General features: G+C 41.2%; 1 protein-coding gene across 3 annotated transcripts in view; it reads left to right on the top strand.

Moving 5' to 3' along the window:
- Positions 1-20,151, top strand: part of PRDM2 (PR/SET domain 2) — a 62,583-nt gene extending 42,432 nt beyond the window's left edge. For 2 of the 3 annotated variants that reach the window (XM_059829939.1, XM_059829941.1), the window contains 3 exons: positions 880-5,254; positions 18,587-18,722; positions 20,029-20,151. In XM_059829939.1, coding sequence (XP_059685922.1) covers positions 880-5,254; positions 18,587-18,695 — 4,484 coding nt within the window. In that variant the 3' untranslated portion in view covers positions 18,696-18,722; positions 20,029-20,151. Of the gene's footprint in view, positions 1-879; positions 5,255-7,194; positions 8,384-18,586; positions 18,723-20,028 lie in introns of those variants that run through there. The other variant, XM_059829940.1, reaches the window with a different exon arrangement.
- Positions 20,152-23,036: the final 2,885 nt, after the last annotated feature.

Here is a 23,036-nt window from a genome sequence, read left to right as displayed (position 1 = left end):
GGCTTCTTTCCTTGAACTTCTTTTGACCCAAACTCGTCCATTCCTTCACTCGGTTGTCCCTTCTGCTTGCACAACATGTGCACCACTGTTCCAGGTGTCTTATGCCACAGCTAGGGAAGGTAGAGGAGCTTCTTGCTCTATACATGTAACCACTTATGCAACGTTGTGTGAATTGGCAGCAAAGTTATTTTCTTTAGCAATGGATATATCTGTCAGCAGATAAGTAAGACTAGGGTGCAGAGGTGTGAATAAAGAATCCGTTGACACCAATAAAAGAGATGCATGCAGGCTCTGATTCAGGAGTGTAGGAAATAGCTGTTCAGGCAATAGCTAATAGAAAATCTGATATAAAGAATGGAAAGTACTGTGCCAGATACAAGGTACACCTTGCTATGCATTACAGTACAAATCCAGATTGTTTTATTGTTAATAATTCAGGGAAAATGGTCGAAGTCCAAAATTTGCTTGACGGGCTTCCTATGTGCTTTATCTATATGTATTGCAGTACTTTCCTGACACTTATTTGCTGTAAGAAAAGTCAGTGGAAGTTTTTTGAGGTTTCTTTAAATGTTCTGAAGTCTACCTTGAAATGTTCTGGTACTTTTCAGGCTGTTTTGGGTTTCTTGGCCACAATGTTCAGTCCAAAGATTCTCTAAGTATAGGCAGTTGCCTACATTTTGCTGAAGTTCCAGAAAGGAAATTTCTGAACACAGTTTTACTCTCAGTACTGAATCACAACAGTGAGAAGTAGTGGTACTGTGTTGAGTCATAAATGTTGGATATGTTGCGTTAGAGGAAAAGGTAGAGGAAAGGTGTAGCATACTTTGAAGTGTCTGGTAAAAATGTCTCATGCTTTTCTTTTCATACTTTGTGTTTCAGGTCATAAAGAGGAAGATGAAACGCCTTCTGTTTCTGCTGTACTGTCCCTGGAACAAACAGCTGTGATTCAGGAAATGGTAAATCAAGATGTACTTCCAAAGCTGATGATCCCCAGTCCTACCAGTGAACCACAAATGGTGACTGAAGAGAAACACGGAGAAGCAATAAACTGTGTGTCAGATGATTTAGATGATGATGAAGACGAGGAAGATGAAGAAGAGGAAGATGAAGAGGAGATAGAAGATACCAATCTGCCTAAAGAAAATGCTGAAATGCCTTTGATATGTGAAGAAAAGTTAGACTCTATGGAAGAGCAAAAGAGTACGTCAGAAGACTCTCCAGAAAGCTCTCCAAAGAAAAAACTTGTTGTGAAAATTCCAAAAGCGAGAGGTGAATCAAATGGTGATGTTCAGGAAACGTTCATGTTTCCCTGTCAGCATTGTGAGAGGAAGTTTACAACAAAGCAAGGACTTGAACGCCACATGCACATCCATATATCTACTGTTAACCACGCTTTCAAGTGTCGATATTGTGGGAAAGCCTTTGGTACTCAGATAAACAGGCGAAGACATGAGCGACGCCACGAGGCAGGGCCGAAAAGGAAACCGTTCTTAACACTAACGTCATCACAACACTTGGATAATGTTGCTGATAACCAAGTAATTGTGGATGATGGTCTTAAAGATGACCTGAACGTTTCCAGTCTTGTGCAAGACTCTGTTGTTTTGGATTCTGAGAAAGTTTCCCAAGAAATGTCAAACTCCACTTTTGCTGAGGAAAATAAGGAGCCCAAAGAATTGCATCCATGCAAATACTGCAAAAAGGTTTTTGGAACTCACACGAACATGCGGAGACATCAGCGTAGGGTTCATGAGCGTCATCTTATTCCCAAAGGTGTCAGAAGAAAAGGATTCTTTACTGAAGAGCCACCGCTTCAGACAGAGCAGGCCCCGCCAGTCCAGAGTGTATATATAGCAAGTACAGAAATAGAAGAGGAAGGTGAAGTAGATGACGTCTATATTATGGATATTTCCAGCAATATCTCTGAAAATTTAAATTATTACATTGATGGTAAAATTCAGTCCAACAGCAGCACTAGCAACTGTGATGTGATTCAGATGGAGTCCAACTCTGCAGACTTATATGGACTAAATTGTATAATCAGTCCGGTCACGGTGGAAATTTCCTCAAATATAAAGGTTACACAGACTCATGTGAATGAACCTGCTAAGGAACCCTCTAGCAGTGGGAGCAGTGAATCCAAAAAGAGGAGAACTGCCAGCCCTCCTCTTGTACCAAAAATAAAAACTGAAATCGACCCAGAACCTGTAACTCCTACTAGCTCTTTAAATCTTCCTCTTAGCATTTCAACAGAAAGCTTATCTTTTCATAAAGAAAAAGGTGTTTATTTGTCATCAAAATTAAAACAGCTTCTTCAGACACAGGACAGTAAGAAGATAACTGCGCCAAGTGAAATCCCTAAACTAGGACCTTCTGTTACATCATCGCCTATTTTGCCTCCAGTATCCAGTAGATTTAAAAGGAGGACCAGCTCTCCTCCCAGTTCTCCGCAGCACAGTCCAGTACTTCGAGACTTTGTCAAATCAGGTGAGGGAAAAACTGTGTGGAATGATAATATTCGGAGTTCAAAAATGCCAAAGTTAGAAAGCCACAGCAACTCACCTGCTTGGAGCTTGACTGGAAGGGAGGAAAAAGAGACTTTGAGCCCTCTTTGCTTTGAAGACTATAAAATATCAAAAGACTGGACAGCAGCTCCGACTTTTGGCAATGTGTGCAACCAGCAGCCACTGGATTTATCTAGTGGTGTGAAACAAAGGTCTGATGTCAAAAATAAGAATCAGGTTCCCTGGGAATCTGTTTTAGATTTAAGTGTGCATAAGAAGCCTTGCAGCGATGCTGAAATTAGGGAATATAGAGAAAATTCCACACAGCCAACCTGTAGTGGTGTTAAAAAGAAGAAACCAACCACTTGCATGTTACAGAAGGTTCTGCTGAACGAGTATAATGGAACGGATGCAGCCACAGACAGCACACTCAGTGTAAACAGGAGCGCAAGCCCCAGCAAATCCCTGGAGCCTCAGGCGGAACCTGACATGGATCCCAGTCTATCTGCATCGTCTTCTGTTGACACTCAGCCCCTTAGCTCCTCTGTTTCCCCTGTGCCGCAGACATCTGCTGTACCTTCCATGTGCCAGCTGCCTCCTTTGTTAACACCCACCAATCCTCCTTCCCCACCGCCCTGCCCGCCTGTGTTAACAGTTGCTACATCACCTCCTCCCCTTCTTCCAACAATGCCGTTATCAATTCCAGATGTGTCTGCCAGTGCCACCAACACTTCTTCTTGTCCGTCACCACTCTCTAACACTACTACCCAGTCCCCGCTACCAGTTCTTTCACCTACGGTTTCTCCTTCTCCATCTCCTGTTCCTTCTGTTGAACCTCTTATTTCTGCTGCTTCACCTGGTCCTCCTACGCTCTCTTCCTCGTCTTCCTCCTCCTCTTCCTCCTCTTTCTCCTCCTCTTCATCTTCATCATCTCCATCTCCACCTCCTCTTTCTGTAGTTTCTTCTGTTGTTTCTTCTGCTGATAATCTTGAAAATACTCTCCCGATAATAAAACAGGAAGAAGCTGAAAATGAACAACAGAAAACAAGAGAAGATCCTCATACTTCAAGTGAATCAGGAGTAGTGCAGGAAACATTCAATAAAAGCTTTGTGTGCAATGTTTGTGAATCACCTTTTCTTTCTATTAAAGACCTAACGAAGCATTTATCCATTCATGCTGAAGAATGGCCCTTCAAATGTGAATTCTGTGTACAGCTTTTTAGGGATAAAACAGACTTGTCGGAACATCGCTTTCTGCTTCATGGAGTAGGAAATATCTTTGTTTGCTCCGTCTGTAAAAAGGAATTTGCTTTTTTGTGCAATTTGCAACAGCATCAGCGGGATCTCCATCCAGACAAAGAGTGCACACATCATGAGTTTGAAAGTGGGACTTTGAGACCCCAGAATTTTACTGACCCCAGTAAGGCGAACGTGGAGCACATGCAGAGCCTGCCAGAAGATTCTTTGGAACCTTCTAAAGAGGAGGAAGATGAAGATCTAAATGATTCCTCCGAAGAGCTTTATACTACTATAAAAATAATGGCTTCTGGCGTAAAATCTAAAGATCCAGATGTTCGTATGGGCCTCAATCAACACTACCCAAGCTTTAAACCACCTCCATTTCAGTATCACCATCGTAATCCTATGGGTATTGGAGTTACTGCAACAAACTTCACTACCCACAATATTCCACAGACTTTTACTACTGCCATTCGATGCACAAAATGTGGGAAGAGTGTTGATAACATGCCTGAGTTACACAAACACATATTGGCCTGTGCATCTGCCAGTGATAAAAAGAGGTACACACCTAAAAAAAATCCAGTACCGCTGAAACAGACAGTGCAGCCTAAGAATGGCATGGTTGTTATAGCTGGCCCTGGAAAGAATGCCTTCAGACGGATGGGTCAGCCTAAAAGACTTAATTTCAATGTTGAGATTAGCAAAATGTCCTCAAATAAACTAAAAATAAGTGCATTGAAAAAGAAAAACCAGCTTGTCCAGAAAGCTATCTTGCAGAAGAAGAAATCTGCCCAGCAGAAGGCAGAATTGAAAAATAATCCAGCCGAGTCAGATTCTCACATCTGCCCCTACTGTAACAGAGAGTTTACTTATATTGGAAGTTTGAATAAACACGCGTCGTATAGCTGTCCCAAAAAACCCATCTCTCCCTCCTCTAAAAAGAATTTTTCAAAAAAAAGTGCAAGTTCTTCTTCACCTGCGAGCAGTGAAAAGGGCGGCAACCAGCGTAGGCGAACGGCAGATGCAGAAATCAAAATGCAAAGCATGCAGCCTCACTTGGGCAAGACAAGAGCACGAACCTCAGGACCTGCACAAATCCAACTGCCCTCTGCATCCTTCAAATCAAAACAAAATGTTAAATTTGTACCTCCCATTCGATCTAAAAAGCCAAATTCATCTTCGTCGTTGAGGAACTCTAGTCCTGTAAGAGTGTCCAAAATGTCCCACGTTGATGGGAAAAAAACTAAGGTGGTCGCTAAGAACAATTCTTCTGGAATCTCAAGCAAAGCATCCCGGAAATTGCACGTCAGAATACAAAGGAATAATAAAGCTGTTTTGCCAAGTAGATCTGCTGTGGCAAGTAAGAAAAAGGCAGACAGATTCACTATAAAATCTAGAGAGAGGATTGGTGGACCTATTACACGAAGCCTACAGCAGGCAGCAAATGCAGAGGCAGCGGAAAACAAAAGAGATGAAAGCAGTACAAAGCAAGAACTAAAAGATTTCAGGTAAGCATTTAATTTGAAGTTGAAACAACACAGGAACACGTTGCTTGCTGTTTTGCCAATTTTCTTGGTCTTTTTTTGAGTTTCTCATACTTCAATAAAAAAAGGTTGCATTTACCTAAAACGTGGTTAAGTAGCTCAGTCACGCTAAGGTATGATGTACATACTTGATGCATTTTGTCATGTTGTCGTGAAATAATACATAGTTTGTATAGAGAACGTCTTTAATTATAAACTGAATTGAAAACTCTGGAAAAAAATGTCAGTGCCTGAGTGCAAATAAACGTAACGTCATTAAACTTCATGTTATGGGAGACGACGACCTTGTATTTGATATCTGACATGTACGGTGGCCCAAAATCATTCTAGGTTTAGTTTATGGCGATTTGCTAAGCTAAAAATCATGACTGCATTTTTTATTTGCTAAAATAACTTGCGTTGTTGGTTTTTAATAAAAAGCATTCTCTGCATATCATATAAAAAAAAAAGCCCTTGACCAAATACTTCAAAAATGTTTGTGCATACTGAGTCAGATCATTAAATACTTAATATAAGGGAAATAGATGTGTAAGAAAAGTTACATGAACATGTAAATTTATTGGCAGTATCATGCTCTTATGTTTCAGTATAAACAAATTTTATAATTAAAGTTCTATTTCTTTTTGAGAAGAAGCATTTTAATCTCAAGAAAGGGTAATACTTCAATAAATAAAATCTTAATCTATGTGCCTGAGTCCCGACTTACGTCTTCATGTAGTCTCTCAGATCAGTAGGATTTTTTGCAAAGTGTTTATAACTTTTATTAGGAAGCTTCTGCCCTGTTATTCTTGGAAACGGGTGTCTGATTTACCAAGTAACTTTCACAAAGCTCACTGGTAATTAGGAGTTCGTTTGGGTTTGGTAATTGCAGTGCGTGGCTGTGATTAACGCCAGATTTATGGCTGAGGGTAGTATTTTTCATCAAAGTAATTGATAGTGGAGGAGGGGGAGGAACTGGCAGCATCCTTCAGAACCGGTGTCCCCTAGCAGAATTTGTCAACAAGCGTCAAAATCCAAACTCTTTGCAGCTTGTGGGTCTCACGGTGAAGCCCTCCTAGGTGAAGATTCTGAGGAAATACTTCGCAGAGGTTCAATATAACGGAATTATTTCAAAGTGCTAGAGAGGAATTTGACTTCAAGTCAATACCCAAATTAGGAAGTGTTGAAGGAGAGAAATGTTACTGGAATTTGGAGACTAATGGTGTTAAAAAAAAAAAAGCCTTGAAGGAACAAGAACTGTCTACCAGGCATGTTCTCTTGGGACATAAACATCTTCATGTTACTTAGTTCTGTCAGCTGCTCTCTTGGTGTTACGTGTGAAACTGTATTTTACATGATGCCAGAACAGATCAGTAGAATTTGAAGCCAGAATGACACATCTTTCCATCTAAACTAATCATTTGACCCTAAGCAAAATAACCAAGTACTTGGACATCTGTGCATATGGAAATTGTTTAATAGTATTTGGGGTAAATAACAGTTTACCTAGGGGTGAGATTTCCGTGACTGTCTCAAATACTGTTGGTTTACTTTGGCAGCTTGCAGTCTTTACTGGTTTAATGAATAGTTATGCTAGAAGAAGAATTCTTTTTTGTTTCCGAAATAATGTTCGTAAATCTAGATTGTCTAGTCAACTTTTTTTTGTATCAAGTATATATAGTCTGAAGAATTTTTTTGCCTTCGTACACTAACGTCAGCACAGGCAACTTCGATTGTGCTCTGTAGGCGCTGTTGTTCCCACCCCCCCAGGAAATCTTAATTCTTAATATTGTTTCAAGACTTGCTTCATGTAATATTTGTCTCCAAATTTGTTTTTCATCTTTCAGTTTTTCTGTGTAAACATACTCCGTTCATAAATGGTTTGTTTTGTCATTTATCTTCAGTTTTTGTTTTTTATTTTCTAGGAATCTCCTGTAAAAACAAACCAAACAAAAAAATCCCTTAATGACATGGTAGAGCTGTTGCATGCTCAACTTAGGATAAGCACTACGACAATGGATGTGAAATCCACCAAGCTTGCGAAACCAGCTGAAGCTGACTCACAATCATAAAATTGCCTGCAGGCTTCTTGCTAACACTCAGTGTCAGGCATAGATTTTCTTATTTCGTGCCTGCCACGTGTGCTGGGCTACAGGATGATTCAGATAAGAGAAGGGTACTCTTAAAAACAAAACAAAACTCACATGAAACCATCAAAAGGAACAGTGGGATTAGCTAAACCAAATCTTTTGCTCTCTTGTTTGCTTAGATCCTGATTTTGTCCGTACCTTAGTGAATGGCACGCAGGCAGTTTGGTTGTATACTTGGCAAAGCAGATTCCTTGGTTTTGTCAATAATTCAGTGTAGATTCAGGGACAACAAATGTTGCTGCACTCAAAGTATTTTTGTCGTGTATTAAGTCTCTTAAAGCTTTTTGTCTAAATGAATCAGTAGAGGCCAACCTAGCATGACAAAATTCCCTTTTCTTCCCACCTTCTCCTCGCTTTCTGAGTCTTTTAGATGTCCAGCATACAATGGGAAAAAGCCTGATTTGGATGTTTTATGGATTTTCCAAATTCCTATTTATACACGCAAATGAAACTTTATATAGCAATGAAATAACGATATCAATTTCTAAATACCGTATATATAATGAATGCAGTGTATCTTTTTATCGGTAAGAAGGCTAGACCAGGACTACATACCTGTATATTTTGAAAGTTAAATATATAATTACTCTAAAAAGTCGTACACCTCGTACACCTCTATCTAATAACTTAAGACAAGAAATTGGTCTGTTGTTCATAACAGCTTTTTATGGAAATGCAGTTTGTCATGTGTTCATAGAGCTTTCAAGATTAATGACAGAATTGATGGAAAGTGACTAGTTTCTTTATACAGCCACCCCTTTTATTTTTTGTTCTTGACTTAAAAAGTAATCTACCTCTTAAAATTTGTAGTTTAATACTTGTTTGGTGAATTTGTGCCACTTTAACTTTCACTTTCACTATCATTCCCATTTTGTTACATTTCTGTTATGGGGACTTTATGTTGAAATATTGTATAAAGCATTTGTAGCAAGTTTAAAAAATAAAATATTTAAAATTATTTAAATTGTTTTGGACACTTCAATTGTACTATATGTGATTTACATTTTACATTAATTTCATTTTGTTTTCATTTTGGGTTGTTAATCTTGGAGCTTGTTCCTGTATTAAAGTTTGCTGTTAGTTATATTGTTTCTTCTCTTGGAGAGTGCTATAAAGACTATTCTAATGGAAACATTAAAAATTACCATTTGACATAAAAGTGGGGTTGTCCTTGCTTTTGAACGTTGTAGGCTTGCTGAAGATACTGGCGATGCAGGTAAGCAACTGAAGAGGGGTTTTCTTTGCCAGCATGCAATCAATACAGTCATCTTAAGTTGCAGATGGATTAAAGAGTCTCTGTGGTGTTGCAAGCACTTAATGACCAACTAGATGGAACTATCAGGCCACATTTTATATAACTGTAACCAATAAAGTAAACTTTTTAAAAACTTGTGGGAAACTTGCCTTTTGTATGGAAACCAGATGTACCAGGAAAAATGAAACAATGTACATCTAGAAGGGATTAAGTGTGCTTGCATCCTTCAGTTGTCTACACCCCATTCACAAACAAATTTATACCAGTTTGACACTTCTGAGTTATCTTAGGTTTATGTTTTTTAATTGTGGACACAGTTAATAAATATAAATTATTTGAATTAAAATTACACACACCATTTCCGTGTTTTCCGATATTATAATGTTCTATTTTTATATGCTTTAAACTTGTGAAATAGCTTAATTTAAAAAATCTGTGTAAAGAGTTTTGGCTCTAAGAATATTTGGAATGTTATATTCTGCCACCAAGATATGCATTCTGCCTCCTGCAGCGGAGCTGGAAGCATCTTGTGTCCATCTTAGGGTGGCAGTTGGATGGAATAGTGTAATGTCGTTAAGACTAACAGTATCACAGTAGCTAATTTCTTAGCATGTTCACTACTAATCCAGTAGTAAGTTAATATTTTATTAAGCTGTCTATTCAAATTAATATTTCTGTTTGAGTAAGATCCTTTGGCAAGAACTCCCTGTTTATTTTCTCATGTGATATGTCATTCCTTGAACGTGTTATCCTCTCCATAACAAAGTTTTCCCTGAATTTTATCGGATAGGGAAAATCTAGTACAATGCTGCAGAAGTTCTAACATTGTTCACTGGGTGTTGTTGCAAGCACATCTGCGTTGTGATATACGCTGCAGTTTGATAGTTGCATCACGATTAAAGAGGTGAATTCTTAGTCTAGCTTACAGCAGCAATTATACTGATTAGGTGGTAGGATGGCCACAGTGAAGGTTTTTCGTATTGATTAGGTTTTACTATATTTACCTAAGAGAAAACATTTTGTTTTGCATACCCATGGTTGTATTTGGCTATTTTATAAGAATTAGGAAACATGAAAAAAAGATAGGAACTCTCCCGTAGTTTTGAAGTTGCTGCGGGTGGGACATAAATTTGTTAACTAGTCGTTTCACATTTTTCTTCTGTTACCGACAAATGAAGTAAGAGTTGGTAGTTGGTCTTACTGCAGCCGCGGTATTTTGATCACTTTGTAAGGATTTATTAGTGATGTCTAGCCATGAACTGATCATAAATAAACCAGCTTCCTTCCCTCATTCCTTAATATTATGGCAGAAATCCTGTTGCCATTGTCTTTACTGTTTCTCTGCTGTGATATTAAATCCTGTTGTGTCCCAAGGACGTTGCCACACTGAGATGTTCACGCACGTTCGTATGCACCAGTTCTCAAGTGAAGTGCTGTATGATGGAGAGCGGTATTCCAAGATGAGAGCTAATCATCGAGGAAGAAGTTTCATTCCTAAATAGGCGATTCATCACAGATAGGAAATGTACAGCTTCTATAGTTACTATTACTATTGCATCTCAGCTGCATAATTGAATTTCTGTGGCTTTTATAACTGCGTCTTTATGATCTGAATGCAACAATAAAGCTGTAACGATGCCCACAAAGTGCTGATGTTTCTTGAAATGCATCCAAACAGGCAATGAAAACAATTAAACTTGTCCTGTTTACAGAGACAAACTGACGTGCTGGTCAAGATGAAATGCAGTGTCAGTTTAATAAACCCAGTAATGCTGAAGTGTGTATGGAGATGGGAGAGCTAACACATTGTGTTTACCTTCTTTTTTTTTTATTTTCCAGTTTGCTAGGAGTTAAAACCAGCTTCTATCAGAGAATGTCTGAAGTGTGTTCAGTCTTAGGCATTACAAGGCAGTCCATGTAGTGTTGCCTGCCTTGCTCTGCAAGCTCCTGACCCTTTGTGTAAGCTACCTGTAGTTGATGTAGGTTAGTGTATTTCTGGTACTATGTTTTGTTGGCGTGTTGTATTGTAAGCCTCTTACTGAAAGTTCTAGTTTAGTTCCTGCTGATTGTCTTTAGGGAGGTGTCACAGAAAACTAGATCCTGGCGATTCGATGTGTAAATTCCCAATTTCAAATGTAGAAATGAATAGCACTGCTGTCGCTTACTGACGTCTGTGACTTCTTCATTTCCAAAATTATGGGGCCAGTTCCAGCTTTTACTGGAGTCAAGTTCAGCTAAGAAGCTGAGTTGCCAGTGATAACCTGTGACAGACAAACAGCTTGCGAGTGCCCTTAAAAAGAGAACTTGGAAGACCTAACATACTAATTCTAGCTTTTATTTACTGAATGTGTGATCTGTGTAGGTCACATGATACTCTATTTCTATTCCTGATGAAAATGAGCTAAAGGATCGATTCTGAACAAGTGCATGCTGGTTTGGATCTGAGCTTTTTGTGGTAAGTGAATTATGAAAAAGAGGTAAACTTCCACATCTTCCATTTAATCAAACTGGTAAAGAATTAGAAAGAAACTCTTGGGACTAGCATGAAATTTCATAATAGTAACTGAAGATACTTTTGATACCAAAGCTGATTTTTGGGTCACCCCTGTACATTTAAAAATAGAATAATGATACCTGTAGAATTAATACCCTATCATGTTTGGTCTTTTGAGCCGTAGCTGGAGGTTTGAAAAGAGCTCAACAGTTGGATATGCAAATCTTACAGAAGTTTAGTGGGAACTCAGTAAAGCTTCACCTACACAGCCACAATAATCTGAATTACTTTTTGAAGTGGATTGCTTCATCTAAACTTTGTGGACGGATACTTACGCAATATCTAGTGAACTGAGAGCTAAAGGCTACTCAAAAGAGATGTCTTAGTAAACACTTGGGAATAAAGTACGAATTCAAATGCTCAAGAGGTTTCAAAAAAGCTTAGATTGGAGTAAAAATCCGTAGTTTCCTGTTTATGTATGCTGTGTGATGCATTTTAATTATGTAGTTGCATGCTGTATTTTTTTGGTAGAAACCATGTCAATTCATAGGGTGGAGCTGCTCTAAAAGTGAATAGCAGCTCTCTAATGGAAGATGGTATGTGTAGGACCTTCCAGTACTTTTTGGAAGAGTGAGAAGGTGAGGAAAATAATTCTATTTCAGAGCAAGATGCAAAAAAACCCACTATTAGAAAGGCGTGATATATTAAGTGTATGGTTAATGGTCCATTTTACACACCGAATGAGACGATAAGAAGTGCTAATGTTATTAAGGATGGGTCTTTATTCCATACGTATGAATGGCTTGACATTTCCTAAGCTTGCTTTGGGATCTTGATTTTGCGATTTAAGTAATGTCTTGTAGGTACTCTTTGAGTGACATTAATAGCAAGGTAACACTCGGACTGTAGCTGAAGTAGGTCCTACTCTGTGCTCATCACTTAGAGTCAGGCAAGGGTCCCCACCCGCCTGTTTAAAATGCAAATAGATTATTAGAGCAGGAGTGGGAAAGGAAGCTGTTGGTGTGAGGCATCCCGTGTCCAATATGAGCTCATTGGCAGTACTCGGAAGGGAGCAGGAGGTATTAGTCCTGTTCTGTCTCTGGACCACGGTCTCTTCAGCCGCTTACTACTTCTAAACCCCTTCCTTAGTCAAGAGGAAGCCTTACTGCTCTTGACTCACCTCTGACTACTGCGTCCACGCATGCTTCATCGCTTTTCTTTTTCATTCTGCTGATCCTGCATGTTTACTTCTCGTAGTAAGTCTTTAAAAAGGCTTTTGGTAGAGTGTACTTTTGAAAGCAAGCCTTTGAAAAAGAGCATTGAAATACTGCTTTTTGTTTTTCAGATATAAGGCAGTAAAACACTGAAACTCAAAGGGAAGCTTGAGCAGGCATCAAGTTGGAGGGAGGCTTTTTCTTAAGAGATAGGTAGCTGCTTCATTTTCCTGATTTATTCAAAGCTTGAGTGGTTTGTGGAACATAGTATAATAATCAGCAACATGCACTTTGTGTGTGTATATATATATCTGTGCTTATTTTTTGTAAGACTTTTATGTTTCACAAGCCAAACAGGGTCTCTGAGTCATGTTTTGGATGACAGTACTCCCAGAAACTGCCAAAGGGCTGTGAGAGACAGCTTTGATTTTTCAGCGGGTGATGTTCCATTTTTCAGAAAGACAGGCTCAGCATTCAGGGTGGCTTTATGCGCTGGAGGTGTGCTGCCTTTCAGATGAACGGCGAAACTGAGACTTGCACTACTCAATGCCCTGTGCCAGTCGAAGAAGAATAATCTCATACCTGGGCCTGCCTCAGTTCCTTCTGCAGTTTAGGCAATGCTACTCAGCAAAGTTAAATGCCTATGGTAAAGTGAACGCCAGGACTTTAGTTCAGGGAGGTGATTTTGTCGAATGCAGAGGATGTGCTACCTGCTCAGGGCGTTTGAAGGCCTGGCAGCAAGGGGAAGGAGAAGTGAGCTCAGTCTGTTTTCCTCCCTGCAGCTCGGTGTTGGACCGTGAGCGCTGACACTGCTCCGGTGCCGCTCTGGGAGGGAACCGGCTTGGGAAGTGCCGGGCAGGCTGAGCAAACTCCCTCTTGTGCAGATCGTGTGCGAGTCGGCAGTTAGTCATGTTCCAACTGTGACTTGATGGTAGGATTTATTTAGCATTTCATTTAGCTGCGGTGATTTCTGCTAAACATTGCAGTGTGGAAGGAGGTAGGAAGATGAGAAATAATGAATTCTTCCATCATTGAGCTGCTTTGAAGAGTTGCACCCTCAAACTCCGCTGTCACTGGAGTTTGACTGAAGTTGTATTCCCCATTCATTATGGCAAATGCTTTCACTCAGCTGTCTTTAAATCAAAAGCACGTTTTGTTCTGTGGTTTCTTTTTTATGTAATGAGATGTGCAGGACTGAGGCGTCATACTAGTTCTGCTAGCCTTCAGTAATCGTTTTGAACTCATTTGGAGTAACCGTTGCTGTATAAAGCTAAATAAAAATCAACTACAGTCTTCCCTACGTGTGATAAAGTTTTCGCATTCTTTTCCTCTGTCATGAATGTGATTCAGTAGGTACAAACTTTTTATCAAATTATCAGATTTCTTGACAGTGTAGGAGATGTATTTGAGTACTGCTATTTTTAATCCAACATTCTTCACCTTTTGGCTCGTACAATGCTCTGTGCTTCTTTAAAAGGGCGGGAAGATAAATTCCTGATGTGATACTGTTCATCTAAATTTATAGACCTTGACCAAGATTTCTTCAAGTGACTAATAATTTCTTCGAGCTCAGTTCGAAGTACCATCAAGGAGGCTGATTTTCCGAAAGAGCTCAGTAGCCATCCTCAGTGCTGAATCCCTTTAAAGTGAAGTGGCTTCTTTAGATCACTCGTTGCTTTTGAAAATCTAGTGATGTTTTAGCAAAATGGTATTGATACATTAATTTTAGGTAGTCCCCCATGTGAGTCGTAGGCACGGTGTGAGATTTTTTTCAGCAGTTCTCAATGTTGGTTTGGTGTTCACCCCCGAAGTTAATGTGGTCTGAAGCAGGATTTCAGTGGGAGTTGGAACTAAGTCAACAATGAAGAAACTTGAACTCTAGAGCACATGTGTGAAACAAAACCATTTTTGAGTTATTGTGGGGGAGCGATGTTACTTTAAAGGTAGTAAGTTCTTTGAACCGCTGTGGTTAGAGAGTGCTGCTAGGTATCTTCTTGAAAGTTGAGAATGCGAAGGATCTCAGTAACAGGTTTTTCCAGTTTAGATTCGTGGAAGGCCTGACCATAAAATCGTAATATTCATGTTATGTCCTTTAGCATCATGTGATTGCAAGATAAAATCCTGGCGTGTTCCAGCTTTTTCACCGCTTTCATAAATAAACGCACATAAGTCTCAAAATAGCTGCAGTAGGGCACATTAAGATCCTTTTTGCCTTCTGCTGCTCCCCCATTTTTTTGTATACAGACGCAGAACTCTTCTGCAGTAGAGAGAGACATCCTCCTCAACAAAATTCTATCCACAGACATTTTTGTCCTGCTAAATACTTTGCTTCAGTTTAAAAAAAAAAAAAAAACCAAAACGGTTCATGTAATAGGTGGTTGATGTTTTTCCAAGTCCTTGTTTTGTGTATTTACTTTCCCATTAAGCAATATGCTAGTGCAAGAGAGTACATGCCACTTAGGTTAGCAACACGATGTTTTAGTTCTCACTGAGAGCAGAAAGCCCAGAAATCTCAGTTATCCACTCCCGGCCCCCCCTTGCTTGCCCTCTGGCCTGTAAAATTGCCTAGCCTAATTCAGAAATTTAGGCTTAAACATCCACATCTCTTTATTTTTCTTTCGTCCCAGGCAATTATTTTAGAAGGCAGTCTGTGTCAGCTTAGGCATTGTGTTATTTAAAAGTAGTAAACACTTCTGATAGAATAAGTCCCTGGCACGTCTCTTGTTAGGAGATATGTTGGAGTGTGTGCGTGTCTCTCTGAAATTTTGGACCATATGCATGGGATTTTTTAGATTAGGACCGTAGAAGTATAAGCCCTGCAAGAAAAACACACTTTAATTGAGGTAAGAATGGGGACTTAAATTACCTGAATGTTTTATCATGTACTGCCATGACTTTGCTCTGTTCACTGAATTTCACCGGAGCGACCAGCATCCCTATTGGATCATCCAGCCTTCATTCCCACGAGTGACGTGGCCTATTTTTCTGGCACATTTCTTGTGAACTAAACTAGCAACTTGGAAGACTGTTAATTGTGCAAGTGTGGTAGAAGACAAGGTAATTTGCATTAAAAATACCAAATGTATTTTGAGAGTGTCTGAGGGAAGGGGGTGTGCCAGCGTTTGGCATTTTTACTTGCTTTCTAGTTTGCATGTGCTGCTTGTTTCAAGGCTCAGTGGCCCAGGAAGGTGTATGGAAGTAGGAATTTGGTTTCGACAAATAAGGTGAAACTTCTTTAGTATTCAGGAGACGATTTAACTTGGGGAACCCTAATGCGGTGTGAAAGCGGGACCTTTGCCTTTGTTCCTGCCTCTGCGTTCAGACTGCAGATTTTCTGGGTGACCTTGGCAAATCGCTTCCCTTCTGACTCAGTTCTGCGCCTGAAAAATGAGGATTGTGGGACTGACTCATACCACAAAACACTTTCAGATCCAAGGATGGAAGACTGTAAGACCTGGGATTTAGTGGATTTTTATTGTGGTGAGTCTCACCGAATTCAGTGCTTTGTCTCTCTAGTTAGGGTGTGCTTTCAGTTGAGAAAGATTTAGGCCCTGTCTACATGCAAAAAAAAAAAAAAAAAAGGCATCATTTAACTTTTGGTTTAACTTTATGGTATAGCTAGTACATTTACCAAGACCATTTATCCTGATTTAAAAGCCCTGGATGACAGAGAACACTCAGCGTAGAGTGCCTAACGCTTGGTTCCTGTGCCCTTTTTCTTGCAAGCATAGTACGTTTTCTGATGCCATTCTTTTTTTTTTTTCTCCTCCTTGCTTTTTTCTTTTTCCAGCTAGGACTGTTCCTAAACAGCGGGCTTGAGAGGGCTGGGTGTAGCCGGGGTGTGTTGCCTGGTCCGGGATGCGGGCCGTGCGGTGCGACGGGGCCGGGGTACAGCCCCATGGCCCCTTCCCCGTCAAGTCCTTATTGCTCGGCTGCGTCGGCACAGGGCCTCTAAGAATTCCTTTTCTTTTCCCTGTCTCCAGTTTCCCCGGCATGGGTGATGGTGAAAGCAGGTGCAAAGTGACAGGGCTAAAAATAGCAATCTCAAAAACCGTCCCTCTGTGCGATGAGGGTATTTCAGCTCCCCGCCCCCCCTGCGATTAGCTTGCCTTGCGAGCCCGGGGAGTTCCTCCTCAGACATCCAGACACCCCCCATTTCTTTAAACAGGCTCTCAAAAATCAGAGCTATCGATCCGCTTCAGTTTAGTATCGGCACGGAGGATGGCACCGCTTCCCCAGCTGCTTTCGCAGAGCAAACGTCGCTGCTCTGCCGCCGTCTGCGCTCTGCCGCCTGCTTTCGACGCACGGCTCGCGGGGAGCAGAATGGAACGGCACCAGTAACAACTCTGTTAAGAACTCGAGTCCACTTTCTAGCTAGAAAAACAATCTCTTTTTATCTTTTTCCCTCTAATCCTCAACTTCCGAATAACAAGCCGATGATCCGTTAGCGTTAAAGCTGGGTGAGGTTAGGGGGTGAAAGGTCCCTTCGGCATATTGGTTTGGGGGGACGAGGGGTGTGCATTTGAAAATGCAGGTCAGGTTTTCTCAGATGCTTTGTCTCTTTGGATTTGAGGCTTTTTTCCGAAGTTTCCCACAGGATCTAGGCATTGGCTCATCGCATGCAATAGCACACAGATGTTACTGATTCTAGAAGAACTTCTACAAGTCGTAATTAGGGTTTTTTACATTAAGCATTACTTAAATGGAAACATTATAAATAAAAAGAAACTAAAATTTCTCTCTTATAGTCAAGAACTGAAGCCAAACAAACTAAACTTATTTTGGATATTCTGCTGTTTCCCTTGGTAACAGTCCTTATATGGGACAACAAAATCTGGCTTTTGTTGACTTCCTCATTACCACTTTCTGGTTCTTACACACTATTTGAATGCTTCAGTATTAAATCCACAAAGGCTGGAGAGCATGATTTACATATAACAATAACAAAACTTTGGCAGACTATTTTAACCACAAATTTTAATTTGGAAATAATTGAATTGCTTTTCAAAATTTCTGTGGTTTGGTTTTTCTGTTGTAATGGAAAATTTTGCCCTTCTTTCCGTCTAACTTGCAGTTACGCTGTGCTACAAAATCTGTATGTAAGGACAAACAATAACTGAAATCTCCTTTAAAGGGTGTATATTGAACTCTAAAAATAACCTGGAGGAAAATCTAACTTTTAACTTTTCTTAGACATGTTGTTATGCAATAAAATTATATTTCAGAAGACGTTCCCTTGGGAGAGCATAAGTAGTTGGGTTTGGTTAGACTTTTGAAGAATTTGCGTGTGCGAGGTAGGTACGGAACTACCGCAAGTATGGGGGTGCGCAGGTGTGAGGGGGAGCGGACACGCATCTGCATGCACCGAGGAGGTACAAGTATGTGCAAGATAGCAAAAGGTGCTGAATTTAAAAACAAATAGGGGATTTTCTTATCTTTTAGTGTAAGGAAGTTTAGCTTGGGTATACATTTGAACTGAGGTTGTATGTTCAGAATTGGCCATAAGCCCTTCTACTTGCGTTGACTCATTGAGGTTTTCAGGCTTTCCTCTTGAAATCACAATCGTCGGAGATGTAATACTGTCAGTTAAAATCTCTGATTGTCACTTTCACTTCGGGATTCTTGGAGTCGGTTTAAAATTTGAAGTGAAATAACGTATCAGCTGCAATAAAGGCACCGTAGTAGCGCTGACTGTAGCGACCCGTATGCGTTGAGTGTCAAGTCTGCCGGTGCGAGAGTGGCAAAAGTGTGCTGGAGGCTTTGGCCTTGGGAAAAATGACCAGATGTGGTATTGTGCTTATACCAAGTAAAATTCCTTTGCAGTAAATATGTATTTTAAAACCTGATATGGACTGTCCTGAGAAAATAGACTGTGGCTCTTGTAGTTGTTCTGTACGTAACGGTGGATTCATCTGTCTGTCCCAGTTGGAGGGTCTGGGACATCGGGTGGGAGGCTGGGTGCTAGCTCCAGTTGATGTTGTCTGTTTCCTACTTAAATAACCTAACAGGGTACGTTCACAAGAAGGCACAAAACCCCCTCTTGCCTTCAGAAGCGGCTCTCGGTACTTGCAGGGTGGGTGGAGGGGAGGGTTATTTTTTCTCATCACTTATGGAAGACCCTACAGGGCCCTAAAGCATGTCTCTGCTGGTCTTGCCCCCGTACCCTGAGGCATGTGTATGAGTTTCTTCTGCCTCTCTGTCCAGTTACAGGCTCCGCATGGCCTCTAGATGTCCCTCCTCCTCTTCGCAGAACACCAGCACCAGGCAATGCAAGAAACCCAACTGCACTGCGTCCCACTTCTTCAAGGAATAGACTCTCCTGCACGTCCAACCAAAGCAGGTACAGCAATGCGGTCATGCCAAGCCTGTCTTTCTCTAGGCTGGGAGTGCAAAGCGCTTTACAGATACTGTCCCAGCCTCAGAAAACCCCCGTCGTCGTTGGTCTTGTTGTAACTAGAATTGCATCGCTGTGGGATCTGCTCTCGGTGACCCTGCTGTGGCGGGGCAGTTGGACTAGGTGATCTCCAGAGGTCCCTTCCAATCCCTGTCATTCTGTGAACTGGTCACTGGTAGGATAGCAGGCGTGAAGCGGGAGGGCAAGGTGCCCGATGTCAGAAATGGGGCCTCTCAGTTGAGTCAAGCACAAGGGATGAGGTTTTCTCTAGTGATGTGTGCTTATGTCCGCTAGATCCAAAGGATCTGTTAGGGCAGAGCCAGCTCGTTAGCCTCGTGGAAGACGGGAGGAGAGTTTTCTTTCATTTATGAGCTTTTAAGACCTGAGGTGGTGTTCCTCTGGATCATGTGGGGAGCTTGAAAACGGTGGTAATTTCTGTAAGGATGGGGTTTGTCCCCATCTCGGAAGCAGTGCTGTCTGTATCTGGTCGTAGTAGTGGGCAAAGTCCTTTGAGATCTTTTAGGCTGAATAGGTAAACGCCAAACAAATATTAACTCTGACCAAAAAAAAAAAAATTGCCTGGGAACATGTCTTACAGCTGCCTGCTTTGGTTGAATGCCAGAGACCAGTATTACAATGCAAATTGCAGTGCCAGGATAACATGCAAAAACATCAGTTGGGGTTGTGGTGAGATAAACTGGTGTAATGCAGCTACGTGGGCTTGGACAAATTAATGATCTAGTCCAGTGTTATTGGTGAAGCTGAATTGATTTCCCGTTGGTTGACTTTAAACCAGACACTGTCTTCTGCTCCTTCGTTTCCCCTCGTGTAACGTGCAGATAATCGCCTCCTTTGTACTGATGTAATGGCTAAGGAACATTATACTTACCGCTGTTACAAAGGTGAAGGTGAATATGAGCGCCAGCAAAACCAAGATGCTGCAGCCTGAAATTTATTCTGTGTTAAATATGTTCAAAAAAACAACATTTGGGGGAAAAGTGAGTAAAATTCTGAAGTTTACCACCTCCCGAATAACAGGAGTGGTTGCTAATGAGACGTTAACATCTCTAATTGCGACGCAGGCCGTTTGGTTGTGGGAAACCCAAGGATAAGTTAAATCACGGGCGTCTCTCCTGTGCAGCACTCGCGGAATGACTTGCCCTGCTTCCAGCTCAGCGTAACGGGGCAGTTACTCTGACTGCTTAATCTTGAAGCTGACTCTGATCAAATGCAACTCTCTGTGTATTTGCAGGTACTAGGAACTTTTGACTGGAAAAGGTGAGGTGAAGTAATCCTCAAGCATTGTCCTCTCCTGCTTTTTCTCAGATGAGGTGAGACCGTTCCTCCATAGATAACAGGGACAGCGGTTTCTTCTGCTGGAAGCAATGGTGCGCTTCTCATATTGTCCTTCCTTCCGGAGGGAGAGAGCGCAGAGCAGGGCTCCTGCCTTCTCCAGAGAGTGATGAACTGTGGATGCTGGCGAGAGGGTGATCTCGGGGTCCCCCACCGCGTGGAGCCCGCGCATCAGCAGCCAGCGGAATAGCATGGAGAAATGTTCAGGCAATTGCAGGCAGATGAACCATGTTCAGAGGGTTGATGGGTCTGTGTGAGTCTCCTCTTTCTGGTAGAACACAGAGGGGTTTAACATACTATGCAATTAAATTCTGAAAAGACTGTTACATCATTTTAGTTTCTACTTTACATCCTAACGGGTAAAGAACTGGGCATCCCACAAAAACCCACTGAAGGGAGTGGTAGGTTTTGCTGAGGTTTCCACATCTGAAGTCTGTGGGTACCCCGGTCTCTTGACTTTGTACCATTAGCTTTAACGGGCACGATGCCATTGCTTTCGAAGTGCGTCAGGACCCACGGTTTGTTGGAAGACCACCTGTTAAGTGCTCTCTGTGAACTGCACTGATAGCCCGGTTTCATAAAGGGACGAGCATCTGCTTCTCAGAAGCTGCCATTACATTTGTTGCCAGTCTGGTACTCTTGTTACGGTCAGGATTTATTTCTTTAGTGAGAGTATCACACACGCGAGTTGCTGTGCAGTATCAAGCAACGCTTTTCCTTAAATGCGGAGCTTGTGCTTGCGACTCTCAATACAAGCATGTTTAGTTTCAGTGGTCCTGCAGAGAGAGCATCCACGAAGGTAGCTGGCAGCCGCTAAAGACAAGTTGCAGAAACATACAGGTCAGTTGGTAAAATGCAGTGCAAAAAGGTCTCTTACCTCTTGCTCCACAATGATGACAATCACATGCAGGTGCGTCGTCTGGCAGGGGTGCTTCTCCGGGCCGCTGCAGGTTTCACCTCCGAGACGAAGGGTTCCTTCTGTCAAGACAAGTTGTTGCAGGATCCCTGCTAACGTAGCATCCGGATTTGGGATTTTTCAAGGATGCCAAGGGGGTCAATCGCCCTATTTCCCCCTTATTTCGGTCAATTTATTCCTCTCCTTGTCTTTGCACTCCACACAGATAAGCACACGTCTGTGTATGCACACATGAGTTGAGAAGAAACAAGTGCCCGGTTGATGCTCCTTCCCACCACCCTGAAAAAGTCAAAAAAAGGATCAATTTTATATATATCCACATATATATATGACATATACATTAATATATATGTATGAAATTGCTGAGAACAGTTAATTTTTTATAGTTTTGATGAAAATCAAATTGTTCAAAATGAATACAGAAGCTTTAAACTAAACCCATTGGTTTTGTTCACCATAAAAATGCTTTAGCTACATGTTGTTTGAGTTGGAAAGAAAAGGTCTTCAGGATCTTGTATTATCTAGCTACAGATTTTTCTGGATAAACCCCTGTGGGAGGCTTTCTAAGTGCAATTGTGGTTTGGGGGAAGGCTGGGATGCTGAGAACTAGATGAGCCATAAAAAGCTACATCCCCTCCTATGTTGGAAGTGATGCTTCCAGCTCAAGACTGAGATCATTGAGACGCAGGCTCTGTGGGGAGAGCTTGTGCCATTGCTGGCTGCTCTGGCTCTTTCCTAGAGCGGAGAGTCTCTAGGATTTGTCCCCTCTTGAGCTTTTTGCTAGCAATAATTTCCTCTTGAAATACGTGATGTACTAATTCCAAACGAAGGCTGAATTTTTTCATAGCAGCCTCAGAAGACTGAGATTCTCATTATTCATTGCCACTAGTTGGAAGTGAGTATCCAAATCTGCTAGGCAGCTTGGTAAATCTTGATCGAATAGCACAGAGATGAAGTTTCCTGGCCTTACGTGCATCTCAAAGAAGCTGGCGTGCACATACAGTGCTCTAATGGCTTTGGCTCGCTTTAGTTTTGCACGTTATCTTTCTTCTTGTTTTCTCTCCACATTTTCTCCTTCCTCTCATCAACTGGTATTAGTATGGTAAACCCTGTTCTTTCCAACAGGAATTCTCTTCCTGTGAGGCTGGACAGCATCTAGATCGTTTGAAAAATGAATATACAGTGCTAAAAAAGCCAGCGCCCATATACTCTGTCTTAAAGCAGCAGTATGATATGCCCTTGATTTCCCCAGTGCAGCTTTGTTAGGCATTTTGTCGAAGATCACACTTACTGTATAAATTTTCACTGGTCGCTTGAAGATTGTTGCTGAGGAAGAGCTTTCTTGCCACGCAGCCCAGATCCTGCTTTAAACAATCGGTTCTTCTGAGACCCAGTCAACCTCCAGCAACAGTAAGTTAAATTAAGTACAGAGTTTCTGGCACGGATGCTGCTGAGTTTAGTGCCTTTATGGCATACCAATGAGGTTATTAGAGGTCACTTTTGTGCAATTTATTTTTGCTGCTTTTTTTAAAGTGGTATTAACTATAATAACTGACAAACTCAAGGAGAGAAGTGTGTAAATTGTTGTGATATAGGATCGTTTTCCCCAGAGAAATTCTGGTTTATCACACAAGCCTGTAAATATGTATTTACAATTTTAAAAGCACGTCTTTATGTCCCTGGTTGTAAATGCTCCGTTTTTAAAGTTTTATAACATGTGTTAATCAAGAGACCACAGCACACAGCTTTATATTGTACTGGACTATTTGAAGGATCCATTACGGTCTAAGCTGTGGCAGAAGAATATCCACGCCACTGACAAGAAATCACCCATGGTTGCACCAGACTTTTCATCGGTTTCCCTCAGATAACAAATGCAGCTTTTTTGGGAGGGTGGGGGACTTGATTTTTCTTGCAGAAAAAAGAATCGGTTCAAAATGGTGTCATTTCTGTGGAACGATGAGGATCTTTTATTCACAGTAAATTCAGGA

This window comes from Gavia stellata, chromosome 27 (genome assembly GCF_030936135.1).
Source record: "Gavia stellata isolate bGavSte3 chromosome 27, bGavSte3.hap2, whole genome shotgun sequence".
In the NCBI taxonomy this organism is placed as follows: Eukaryota; Metazoa; Chordata; class Aves; order Gaviiformes; family Gaviidae; genus Gavia; species Gavia stellata.
The sequence above is the reverse complement of the archived record's forward strand: the minus strand, read 5'-3'. Positions and strand labels throughout refer to the sequence as shown.